This window comes from Rhea pennata, chromosome 5, assembly GCF_028389875.1.
Source record: "Rhea pennata isolate bPtePen1 chromosome 5, bPtePen1.pri, whole genome shotgun sequence".
NCBI classification, from domain to species: domain Eukaryota; kingdom Metazoa; phylum Chordata; class Aves; order Rheiformes; family Rheidae; genus Rhea; species Rhea pennata.
This window is the reverse complement of record NC_084667.1, coordinates 20543104-20556185: the sequence shown is the minus strand read 5'-3', so window position 1 is coordinate 20556185 and position 13082 is coordinate 20543104. Positions and strand designations below refer to the sequence as shown.

Here is a 13082-nt window from a genome sequence, read left to right as displayed (position 1 = left end):
AAGAGGTGAGAGTTTTGTTGTAGAATCTCTGTAGTATGAGTCATGAAATACGCTGGATTTGGAGAGAATCGCCCAGGATTGTCTCCAGACTCTGCCACAGTTCAGAGCCAAAATCCTTTCCAGAGAGATGGACTGGAAAACAGTTCCTTTTAGGATGAAAAGTAGGAAAAATTCTTTTGGCTTACTCTTGAAATAGCAAGGTTAGAACTTTCTCCTTTTAATTTTTATCTCTTTCCAAATATACTAAATGTCTGCTGTGAATTTGCCAACTCCCTGTTTTCATCAATTCCTGTTATTTTTGAAGATTATTTAAAAGTTACAATTTAAAACACACAACTAGGGATTTCCGTAAATAGGCGAAGAGATCATGACTAAAAGAACTGTCACTTGAGACGATTTCTGAATGAAGCATGTGAACTTCTGCCAGAGACTATTCTGTATGTTTTCTGCACGTATTCAATATCTATTGATACTTAAATGTCTTTCAGGTTGCATGTTAAAATGATAGCTTTCGGCAGAGGTGTAGAGGCTATTTAAAAAAACAAAATGCACCACTGTTCTTGAGCTTGTTTCTTAACCCCCCTTCATGTACGTACCTACCCTAGAGTTGAACAGTGGTGTCCAGTGTGTGTGTATAGATAACACTTCAGGATTCTCTGGGGTGTAAGACACTATATACATGTAAAATGTTGCCACAGCAACCAAATGTCACAAGATTCACTTGCGTAAGATGAACAACGGATACTTAGGAAACAGAGATCCCATTTGATTGTTTTTTCAACTTTGTATCGGTATGTTTTATTAAGTTTGAAGAAACTGAGATTACAGAGTAGCATTGATTCCTAATGATATTAGAAGTTTTCCACTACTCATGTTGAGATTAGAGAATGAATATTTTTTTCGCATCTGAGAGCAAACCTTGCTGGTCTGAATGAAGTGTTACATTGAACAGATTAGTTTTAAGCAATTAAAACATTCAGTTAATTTTAAACTGCCAATTGGAAGAGATTTCACAGATCTGAAGAGCGTGTGTGGGGATGACAAGGAGAACAGTTTGCTGTGGTGATTCGCTATATAATGAGCCTCTGAATACACAGTGGAAGCAGAAAAGAAACCATTTTGAATGGCAGATAATCTCTGTCAAAAGCACAGGTTGTTTAATGTACAAGGATTATCATTAATGTGATTTCTCCTACGCTCCTGGTCGTGCTTTACCCCTGCCGCCCCAGGCTACTCGAGCTCCTCAGGGAAGCGCCTTCTTGAGCAGTAGCGACACGTTGGCTGTTGCTGCCATCTACCGTCCTGCGCCGGGCTCGGCTCCCCTCTCCGCGGCAGCGAGGATTTGACCATCTCAGCGTTTTTCCTTTCTAGGGCTCTCTTGAGCAAAAAGCAACGTGCATGTTGCTTTTCACAGTAACTGAAGACTGAAGAGGGTCATGTCAAGTGTCCCTAAACAACTGTTAGTCTGCAGGCCTTGGAATTCATGGAGAAGGAAACAAATGCCCCCCCCCCCAAAAAAAAAAAAAGTATTGAGGAAACTTACAGGAATATTTTCTGGTTTGTTTATTCTTTTTTTTTTGAAAGGACATTTAAACAGTTTCACATAATGCTGCCAGATACTAGAAGCTTTGCTTTGGTTTGAAACTCCATTTGTGACTGCATCTGCAGTACACTTACACATTTAAACTGTGTACGCTGACGTTTCCTAAAAGAGGGATCATTCTTCTACTGTGCTGTGAAAAGCAGTGGAAGGTGGGTATGACGTGCTAAATACACTAGGATTTAAACAGTTGCTATTAATATTTGTGCTTTTAAAACAATGTGTATGTTCATTCTCACTTTCCGGTTCTTCATGCAAATGTATTTGCAGATAGGAAACTTGTTGCAATGAGCTTGAATGTTTTGACTACAACATTTTAAAGCTGTTTCTTGAAAATTCTCATTAACGAGCGTGTCAGAGGTCAGATATCATGCAACCATTCTCATAAAACTTTTCTTCTGTTTCAGTCAACAACGTGGGAGTTTCGTATGTTTATCCTGAATACTTTATTGATGTTCCAGACCTGGATGATGTAAGTGTTTTATGTTACCTTGATGTGCTCTCATTGCGAGCATTAAACAGTCAATGCACAGACCAAAGCGTTACCAAAGATTTGGTGAAGGTACCCACTTGAACAAGGCTTTCTGATTTAGAAATAAGGACCTCAAGCTAAGAGGATGTTGGTGACAGTAAAATTCACATGATGGCAGCCTAGGCTTTTTCTGTAATGTTGTAATAAACAAGACAAAGTACAGAGGAGCATACCTATTTTGCACAGGTGCTCTGGGGTCAATATCTGACTAATTTTGTCTGTAATATCATCTGGATGTTGTTGCACTTTTTTTAGCTTGTGAGGTATTTTCAGGGAGAGAGGTAAGCAGCTACATGAATGGAAGCTGTATATTCTAGAATGCTACTATGAATCTTAAGTATATTATAGCTGTTTTAGGTATGTTTTAGTGTAGCGATGGTCTTGGTTTCATTGAGGATTTTGTAAACTCTGAGTTTGAACACTGACTGGTGTCTGATTTTTGTTTCCAGAACCACCTACAGCTAACTGTTTGTCCATTGTGTTTTCATGTTTCTACTAAAGCATCAGTAGATGTAACTCTTTTTTTGGTTCACCTCCAAATAAGCTTCATAATACTTATCAGAAAAACAATTTTTATCTGATGAGTAAACTTTAAGCATAAATGCTATAAAATGTTGAAGAGCAGAACATAGTCACAGAATATGTTTAGTTCTTAAATTTTTGCCTTATGGTGAACGTGTCTGAAATTTATCACAGTTCAGAAATAATGCAGATACTATAATAGAACATATTTAATGTGATAAATCTGTGTTATTTTCCATTAATAAGAATACTTTATTAAAGATAAAACTTGACCAAGAACAAAACTGATTTTCTTTGAAAGTCCATCTTTGCTCCTGATATTAAAGCAGGAAGGCAAGGGAGTAAATGTGGATAGTATAAGTGTAAGATATAATTTATCCTGGCACTTGCAACAGGAAAAATATTGATCAAATAACTTAAAAACTAACTCAAACTTTTTCTTGCAGACAATTGACAAAATGATTAACATTAACATCATGACTGTTTGTAAGGTAAGTGCCTGTTACCAACACTTGTCCTTGAAGTTTTACTAAATGGAAACCAGTAAATATTTCAAATTCAATTGTTTGAACAAATTACTTTCACCTATTGGAATACAGTTTTGTTTTTCATCTTGAAGTAACCTAAAGGCTGTGATTCTCTTTTTATCAATCTGTTCTCTGATTATGTCTATTGAAGATAACTTGTTATAAAGATATTATTTAGAAGAGCGAGATGTGTGCACAGAACACTTAATGCTCCTTCATGCTCATTGTTCTAGTCCTTGCAAATCTTTTTCCTCGCCAATATCAGTGTTTCCTGGGTAGGCTTCATAACCTCTATGTATGTCTGTGGCTTTTTGTTTTTGTTTGAGCACTATAATGAAGGAGCCCTTCAATACTTTCTATGAAATAGCCAGGCAAGAAGGAAACCCACATTCATAGACGTCTGTAGTAACTTTTACAGTAAAACTACATTTTTTGGTATTTAAACTAAACTTTTTTTATTGGATAGAAATTAATGTGACTTTAGTCTAAAACACGTCACTGTTTCCTTATTTGTTAAAATGAAGTCCATTTAAAAAAAACAGATTTTCAGTCTTTTATTTTAAAGCTATAACGTGAGTGGAGGGGATTAGCAGCTGCTTATGTGACACAGGAAATCAATTAGTGTATTCTACAAGAATACTGAAGAAACTCCTTGTGACTATTCACTGCTAAACCTTACTTTTCTCTTACGTGTAAGAAAAAGCTTGCATTTCCAATAACTTAAGGTTTCCTCCTTGCCTTGAAGTCAAAATATTAAGTGTTTTGAAGCCAGCTTGAAAGGACTTTCTTGTACCTGTTCTGATTAGGTAGAGCATTAAATTCATCTAGCACAGTGCTGTTAAGGAGTCTTAACTGTGGTCATTTTGTTTCTGTGTGAGGAGGCACAGGGCCTTTTAAAACAACCCTTCTGTTAGATTTTCCTACCTAATTAAAGGGTAAGCCAGGTGGTGAAAAATGCATCCTTTGCATGACCGAATGGGATAGTTGATATCATCCTGCTGCTGCTAATTCTCATTTTTTAAATGACTTTTGACTGCTTGTGCCAAAGTTAGAAATGTTACAGCAGTACTTCACTTCTTGAAAATGACCACTAGCCTGACAAGCAGCAGTTTTGGTGGACTAGGGTGTATCGTGGCCCACAGTGTCATCTTGTACTCCTGAAAGACTTTCGCCAGAAAAAACAATTATTAGTGAGCATCTGTGAAAATTTCTTGATAGAGCTAACTTAGGTTTTGTTTGTTTGTTTGTTTGTTTTATGTTAACTCGGGTACACAAGGTGTAAATGTGAAGTGTTGTGTAATGCGAGTACCTCTTAGCTGGAGCTTAGTGCAGTCGGAAAAACGCCTCTCTGACGGTATGACAGCTGTGCTGGGCCAGCAGAGGGAGTGCGCTATTAAAGGATTTGGGGCGTCACTGTTTTTGGAAGCATTGTTTTAGGTTAGGGAAGTTATGGTTGAACTACTTAATATGTGTTTCTGAAGTTGGTAGACTTGAATAATACTTGAAGTTTGCTTTACCAGGTATGTACCCCCCCCCCCCAAAAAAAAAAAAAAAAAAAAGATACAGCCAGGTTATGTTATTTTCTCCAGAATGAAGTAGTGCTGTTTTGTGGCTCCAGTCTTCATGTCTATGATCAGTGGTGTTCAGCTATTAAGTTAACGGAAGAGGAAGTATATGACTTATGTTAAAACTTGCAGTGTGTCAACCTCTTCATCTTACAGTGTACTTGTCTTCCTACATATAAAAATGTACAGAAGTGTGCTGATAGTTTTCCTTTTCACTTGAAAATATTTTTTTTCTTGACTGAACAGCTTCTGATACAGGGTATAATCAGAGTTTGAGCCTAAGCTTCCAGGCTTGAAAATGTTCCTCCTGCATGAGGCTGTTGTGTAATTAAACAGTAGGCATGCCAGATGCTTACTGTTTTGGGGAGAGGAACACATTAGAGATATGTACCATCTGCAAGTAATTTTTTTCCAGTAGAATCCATAGAGCTAGAGAATCACAGTAGGAAAAAATAACTTTAGGGCAAATCTGTACATTCTTTCTCTTTGATTTTTGGGATGTAATCCTATGAATGTTTAGTAACAGTGTTTCAAGTTGTTATCAAGTACCCATGGGTCTAAGTTTTTTTTTTTTTTTTTAAATAGATAAACTCCTTTGCCTGGTGAAAACATGAAGTTTGGGACAAAGAGTACTGGGTTCTTAGCAGACCTTAATCTCCTTGCCTGGAGATGAAGGTACAGGAGATGCAAAGCAGTTTCTGCTGGAACCTGTGCCGACTCTGCTCACTGTATCTCAGGAGCTTCACCGGAGGTACTGCCTCAAAGGCCTGCTGCTGTACTCTAGGACCTTGCTATCTGCTTCCTTGCCTCTGGGACAAAACCTCTTTGGTGATCAAAATGTGATGAAATCCCCTATTGTCTCTAGCCTACTCCATGTGTCACCAGCAACACCTATGTTGGATGCTATAACTCTTCTGGCACTTGTGCCAAATGAATCATCTTGAGTTCTGGCTAAAACACTCCCTAGGCTTGGAGGGGGGAAGTCGGGATATTCAGCACAGTTTTGATTCTGCAAGAACCTTATGGTCTGTTTTGTTACCACACACAAGCATTTTTTAAGGGTAGTACTCATTTATCACTTAACTCTTGACCCATATTGTGTGTGTATTTGGAAGTTTGCTCGAGTGTGCGTCATTTGAAAGGGGCTGTTCTGAGAGATAAGTCCTTATCTTCAATCTTTCAGATAAATAATCAGTCTGACTTGTACTGTTCAACTGTTTCCCAACCTTAGATAATCTAATGCAGTCTGACTTTCCCTAATGTTTGACGACTTGTTCCTTGTCAGAATTTTTAAAGATGTTTTCCAAAAGTCCTGTTCTCTGCCCCCTTTCTCATCATATCAGCAGAATGCTGATTAGGTAGTCCCAGAACCCCTCACTGTTGCAATTTTAGGGATAAACTGTCTGACAGGATGCATTCTTACAGCCCTGACTTGCTTTTAAAGCACCACTTAAACTATTGAAGACAAACTGCCTGAAATCATGTAATACACTTCGGAAATCTCACCTCCTATAAAAAAATACTTGTTCTTTTTAAAAGAAAGAATTAAAAATCTTTAAACTGTCCTGGAGATGTCTTATTTCTGTGGTGATGCACAGTGCAGAAATTACTGTTCTTCATGCTCTTCACTATACAAAAGTGTCTTGGGTCCTGATGCCATAAATAAAATGAAGAACTTGTTTGTAGTATTTTTTTCAAGAAAGCATAAGGCTTAATACAGCCTTGTGTAAGGATTGACTTGATAAGTAGATGAGGAAGAAGACTAGTAGTAAGCAAAGTTTCATGATTCCTGTCATAATTTCACTTTGAGCTTCTGGGGAGATTTAAAAAAAAAAACTTCAATGATTGCTGGTGGCAGTTCAGGTAAAGTCAGCTTGTATTATAATTTCTGATGTCTTTCTGCTGAGACCCAAACTAACCAGAATTCTGACTTTGAATAAGGTAAGTCAAAGTCCTTCACTAACCAGCGAATGTTGACAAGCCAAGATTGTCGTTGCTGGCTATTGTTTTTGTCTATAGTTCCTTTAAATCAACTGCATCTGCCTCTCTCAGTCCACCTTTGTATGCTGCAGCCCTTGATTTCACCTGAACAAATAACTAAGCTTGATTGGACTGGACTAATGTACTGAAAGCTAAAGATGCCAGACTTGCTGTCCAGAGGAAAAAAAATGGATAGATAATGAGCATAGGGAACAGTCTTGCATGCTTTGGGGAGCACTTCTCTCTCCTTTGGAAGTTTTCAAGAGATGCTTAGTATGTGAGAAATAGTAAGTATGTTATTTCTGTTTGCAGCATCACAATATGTGAATTGCATTGGGAGTGAGGCATAAACTTGTGTTCTCTTGAAAAATGAGTGGGACTAAATAGTTGAGGGAGTGCTGGCTTAATGGTTGGTTAAGCAAGGAGCTGAATTGGTTTGAAAGCTATTATGTTGTAGGGGGAATATAAATTGCAGGCTTGCAGGCCAGAGTTTGGTTGGAAGATGGCATTAATGGAGAAAGTGGGAGAGTCCATTACATACACATACATGCATTAGTGTCTGTGCTCATCTTTACCGTGATCACCTTACCTACGCCTTACATGGGGATTTTTATCATTGTTCTGTTTGAGAAGCTTTATAACTTGCTTAAGACTTCAAAATATATAAATATTCTGTGATGAACTGAGAAAGAGATCTAGTGTCAACTACCCTCTTAATGAAAAAAGAATATGTGTATATTTTTGTGTATATTTTTTTCCAATCAGGAGATTTCTCTTCATTTATATTCAAAGTTATAATCATCAGTGAGGGAGGGAGGAGAACAGATTTAGTAGAGTATGTAATAAAACCAATAAGTTTGTAAAGGACAGAGAAGTGCAGCTGCCAATATTTGGAAGAGGAACAATGTTCTGTGAAGGTGGTCATGAATGTCATTCACATGGTCCAGAGGGAGAAATTAGAAGCTGCTCTTTTGTGTCTTGTGACTTTGAGCCTAAGAGGACTGCACACATGAGACAAAGGAAACATACTGTGATGGATGCTTTCCATCACTTGATGGCACTTGATTTTACTTCAAACTGTGTATCTTGGTCTTGGTGAAGTTTAGGAAAGTCTGGAATTTTGTAGCTTTTTGTAGATCTAGAGACAAATACATGTTCCAAATCTTGAAAAGAGAAAGTTCAGCTCTATTTGTAGTTTTTTGTACATAAAGGGGAAAAATGCTTATTTTAGAAGTTTTCCCTTTTGAGTTGGAATCTGAAGTTGAGACTTTAAATAGAGGAAAACTTGCTACTAAAAATGTATTTACTCCAAGGCAAGTAACTGAAGATGCTTAAGGCTTTCAGTATGTTGAATTGGTAGTTCCCTTTGTACACCTTGTGCCTTTCTGGTTACTGACTTTGCCACATAGACTTTTGCATCAGTTTCTGTTGAATTAACTTTAGCTTTACTTTTAAATTTTTACAAATATATACCACAAGCTGAACAAGAATGGTATGAGGTGTATTAATAAATTGTATTGAGATGTGTTACAAAACCTTAATTGTAGATGCTTCATTAAATTGACTGTGAAAGTTACTCTTACAGTGTATGAGTCCCATTCTGTACCCTTATGAGGAAGATCAGCATTCAACAGTGGCATATGCAGTGGTGTTTAAGTATTTGTTAAATCGCCAGTGCTCTTGAACTTGTGAGAATCTTCTGCCTAGACACCGTGAATTAGCTTATAGTAGCAATCATGTTTTTGTAGATGTGTGGGTGTGCCCATAGTTTTGTTTATCTTTAAAAGTTAGATTGTTTTAGTTATTGTAACTTTACCCTGGATTTTTGAATAAAATCTGAAAGATTTTAGCTGAGTGAACAAGTGAAAATCTTGTCCAAGTTCTCTGGCTTCATCCATTGTAGTTGTATAGGCTTACTTCCAGAGTGATGTATCTTGAAAGTGAAAAGACTGACTTGTAGTCGTAATATCTTACTATAGAATAATTTGCCTTGAATGAGAGTTGTGGTATTGTGTTTCTGGCTTTAACAGGTGTGTGGCATGTAAGATGTGAAAGTAACTTTGAATTTTTACGTCAGTTTTTCCTACAGTTTGTTAGTATGAGTGACTGTCACTTTTAGATAATCTAAACTTTAAAAATGATTTTTCTTCCTCTGAGATTGCTCCTGATCTATTGCTTGAATCAGTGAGAAAGAGCAATGAACTTGAGGATCACCAAGAATGAGAAGATTAATTTTTTGAATAAAAACCACTGCAAATAGATTACTATAAATTCAAACCATATATTAGTCCTTTACTAGGAGCTTTCAATGTACCACCTATTTTAGAACATATATCTAAACATGTGGCTGTGTGCTTTTTTATCTGGAGCAGGAGCGTCTGTTTCTTAGACTGAAAGTTGTGTTCCTTTTTTCCAAATTTAAAAGATGGAAGATGGATCAGAAGAATGCACAATACAACTTGGCATACGATACCAGTGTTTACAAGCACGTAATAAATGCTGTTGCAGAAATGTGGACACCAAGAAGTGATAATTGCCTTTAAAAGAATGAAATGCTTTGTGATGAATCTCTGCCGGAAGTTATCCATTTGTTATTGGAAGCTGATTTAAAAATAACATAGCCCTTGTCCTTTTTATCTGCCAAAACAAAGGATCTATACTCCAAACTCTGTGGTAGCATTGTGTGCTGTTTTACATGCATGTGTGTGAAACCAGTTTAAAGAAGGGAGGGGAGAAAGGAAACCCATGACCACTTTCATGGTTGTGTGCTAAGCCTAGCTTTTTATCAGACTACATATAATTTAAAAAATTAGCAACTTCCAGCATTAAGACGACTGTTCCAAAAAAAATCATCTCTCACTTGAATTCAAACTTTCAGAAAAATAACAAGTTTCCTTTGAGCTGAAAATCTTTATGTAGCATCTGGCTACTTTATCTGAGATTATCTATGTTTAAGAGGAGGTCAAAGCCTTTATAGTCTTGGGAACGCTCCTGGTTTAAACTTTAGCAAAAGTGTTTCTGTGGAAACAAGAAATCTATTCAGAAAAATGTTTGGAAGAAAGAGTTCAGTAATTGCTGACTGAAGGGCTCTTGCTAGGGTTCTCTGTCATTCTCCACCTCTCCTTTAGGTTGCCTTTCACTTTCTTCTATTAGATTGCCTTCGGAGAAAGGAGCCCTCGCAGTTCTTGTGTGCCCTACGTGCTAATCTCCCTAGGCTCAGCCTTGCAATACTTTTGCTTTTATTAAATACACCCTGCTATGGAACTGGTTGTCTTAAACAAGACCTAGGTAGAACTTAGATGCTTTATCTGGGAAACACTGAGTATTTTTTAGTTCCACATCTGATTGTTGTTGAACTGTCTATTACATAGTGGCACAAACTGTTTGTGATGTATAAATTTGCCAAATGATCTGAATATGCCTGAGGAATGCTTTAGTGGCGCTTCTGCAATAGTGTTCTTGCACTGATGGAACAGTCTCAGTGTGGACTTGGCAAGGTGAGGAGACACTGACACTAGGAAGCTGCCTTCTGTTAACTTACTCTTTTACAAATTAGTATCTTTACTATACATAAGGGTATTAAATATTAGTATATCTCTTCACAAGATTTAAAAATACAGGTAGGAAAAACACTTTTGCCCACTTGAAGTTCTTTCTAAGTACACAGTTTAATGGAAAACATATGCAGGTGGTATTACAAATTTTGTCAGCCTTTCTTTTCCATGTGGGGAAGTGGGGAATTGTGCTCCTGTTCAGCTGAAATTTAGAAACAGACTATCCAATACAAAAAGCTATTGGGGAGAAACTTCTTGATTTCTACCTATATTGTGTACTTAATTATTGTGGCTTAGCTGTCAATGGCTCCATAACGTCTTAATTTATATAAATCATTAATAATTGCTAATTACTTTGCATGTTTTTCTGTGCTCTCCTTTAGATATCAGTAGTAACCAGCAGTTATAAACCGGAGTTACGTTAGAGCTGCTTGGTGGTTCATTGTAATTTGGATTCAGACCATGAATGCATTTGTATGGACTTAGGACAAGGTTTCAGATATGATCCTCTATGCGTTTCAATGGGAGATCCTGTGCTGTTTTTTTCAGACCGCTTCTCGATTGCCTAAGCGAGAGCAATTGCAGTCCACGTCCACATGTCAGTCCATGGAGATGACATGCAGCATTACACCGGCCTGACAGGCAAGAAACAGTATGCTGCTTTTTGCCAAGCAATCTGTGGTGAAGATCATATAGCTTGCAGTAGATAAAAGATCTGCCAGTCTTGATAACTAGCCCAAATCATTCTTTATCCTTTAACATTAAGAGAAATGATAGTTGTTTTCATATTTGTATGACACATTAGTATGTGGAAAAACCTCTTGTGTACTTACTGTCATAGGGTTTTTTGAAGCTGCATCAGATCTATTTAACTTGGTGATGTTTACCAACTCTGAAAACTTGGTTTGACTTCTGAGGGCAGTGCTAGGAGTCAAGCATGTTGTAGCCTACTTCATGAAAGTAAGGTCTATTCAACTGCTGAATGTAGTCCCTTAATGAAGTTATTGAGTAGCGTTTCAATGGCAGAAGTTATTTTTAATGAGAAATACCAGTAAAATACAGAATATTGCCCTTCTCCTTTTGTGTGAACGGTGATCAACTGAAATTTGTTTCCTTTTGTGATTTCCCCCTCCCTTTATTCCTAAAAGGGTATGTTTTATAATAAAACCATATTCAACCATATGCAAAAACTAATGCAGTGATGATACTGATGTGAGTAGCTTGCTGTACCAGTAATTTAGATTTGTTTCCTTTTCACAAAAATAAATACGGGATTTTATACTCCTGCAGCTTGTGTATGCTGATTTGTCTCACATGACTCAAATGTCCTGTGTAAAGCAATCAGGGTAGTTCAGTTTCAGCAGTTGATAAAATTTCATTTTGGTGCCATTTGTATTCTGTTATCCCTTCCTCCTTGTTTTGTCAAGAAGTTTGAAAAACTTTATTTTAAGGATATGAAAAGTGATGATAAAATTCATATTTCTTGTCTTTGTCAGTGATATGGCATGTATTAATAGGGCAGGTTGGAGGCAGCATAGTAGTTGGTGCAAGCTGAACCTTAAGAACAATGTTATTTCTATAGACAGGAATTTTAGATGGAAATGAATTCTTTTTTAGTACTAATTGCTGTCATCCTTAAATATCTATTTCATGCTGTAATTAAAAAATTTGTCAACGTTTGAGTCAAGGCTTGATTGATTTCCCTTGTTGAAGCACTCCTGAAGAAATCTGTCCGTAACTGGGAAGCTTGGTTTAGGGTTACTCCTCTGGAGAGTTTTTCAGCTAGGTTGTAAATGGTTTGCTCAAAGCCATAGTGATGGTGGTGGTTTTAGAGCACTGGGGAAGCTTGCCTGGATACTCTCCTCATGGGGATGTAACATCTGTTATCAGTGAGGAATGGTTTTGTATTGCATGTTTTCTTTATGCAATATAATGCTTGTACCAAGTTGCTGAAAAGTTGGAATGTTCAGAACCTCTTACTGACACAGTAACCTCTGCAAACTCTTTCCATGTGTGTTGCAGTAGTACTTTTTTTTTTTTCTTTTTTACACGAAGGTGTGCATGGTCGTAAGTGAACTAAACTTGTTTTGATTTATTTCTAGTAAGTAACTACTATTACGTTAATGCTAGTAAGCTTTAACGTTCTATAGTAAAGGAGGCTCATCTGAGTGTAAGGTGTATTGGCTGAGTTATCAAAGCTGGAATGCTTGTCTTCACTTCTTCCTTCTGTCCAGTGTTAGTGATGCTCCACAGTTTATTTTTTAACTTAAAAAACCAACAATTTGGAAAGAAGAGCTCGAATGTATTGGATTTTGTCTGGAGTCTTGGCATAAGTGAGAAATTTACTCAGGCTTGAGGAACATAGAAGCCTTTCTAGGGGGGGGAGAATGTTCATACACGTACTATCAAAACACTCTGGTGTTTTAGTATTCTTTTAGAAGTCATGGATGCTGGCTGCAGAGTAGTGGAGGCACTTTTATTTGCTCTTACTCTGTTACTAGCTGGATCAGTTCACCAGATTCAGTGCATACATCGTTTGACAGAGCCAAGTTATCCAGGTAGAATAAAAATAAACTGCCTACGCAAAGTATGGTCTCTGCTTCCCCAGGTCTTGGTTGGGGTGGAGGGGGTGGCAGCTGCTTCTGGGAGGAAGGAGGCTTCCCTCCCGTAGCTGTCTGGTGTTTGCCTTCTCAGCCATCACAAATGTTTTCTTTTTGCAGATGACACGATTGGTGCTGCCCGGCATGCTGGAAAGGTGAGTCACACTAACACTATCCAGACAAAGTCGTCATTATTTATAGG

At 37.4% G+C, this 13082-nt stretch overlaps 1 protein-coding gene across 1 annotated transcript in view; it reads left to right on the top strand.

The window, feature by feature from the left end:
• Positions 1-13082, top strand: part of HSD17B12 (hydroxysteroid 17-beta dehydrogenase 12) — an 86604-nt gene that overhangs the window by 55419 nt on the left and 18103 nt on the right. Inside the window, 3 exon segments of the mRNA XM_062576396.1 lie at positions 2008-2072; positions 3101-3145; positions 13001-13035. Of these exon segments, the coding sequence (XP_062432380.1) occupies positions 2008-2072; positions 3101-3145; positions 13001-13035 (145 nt within the window).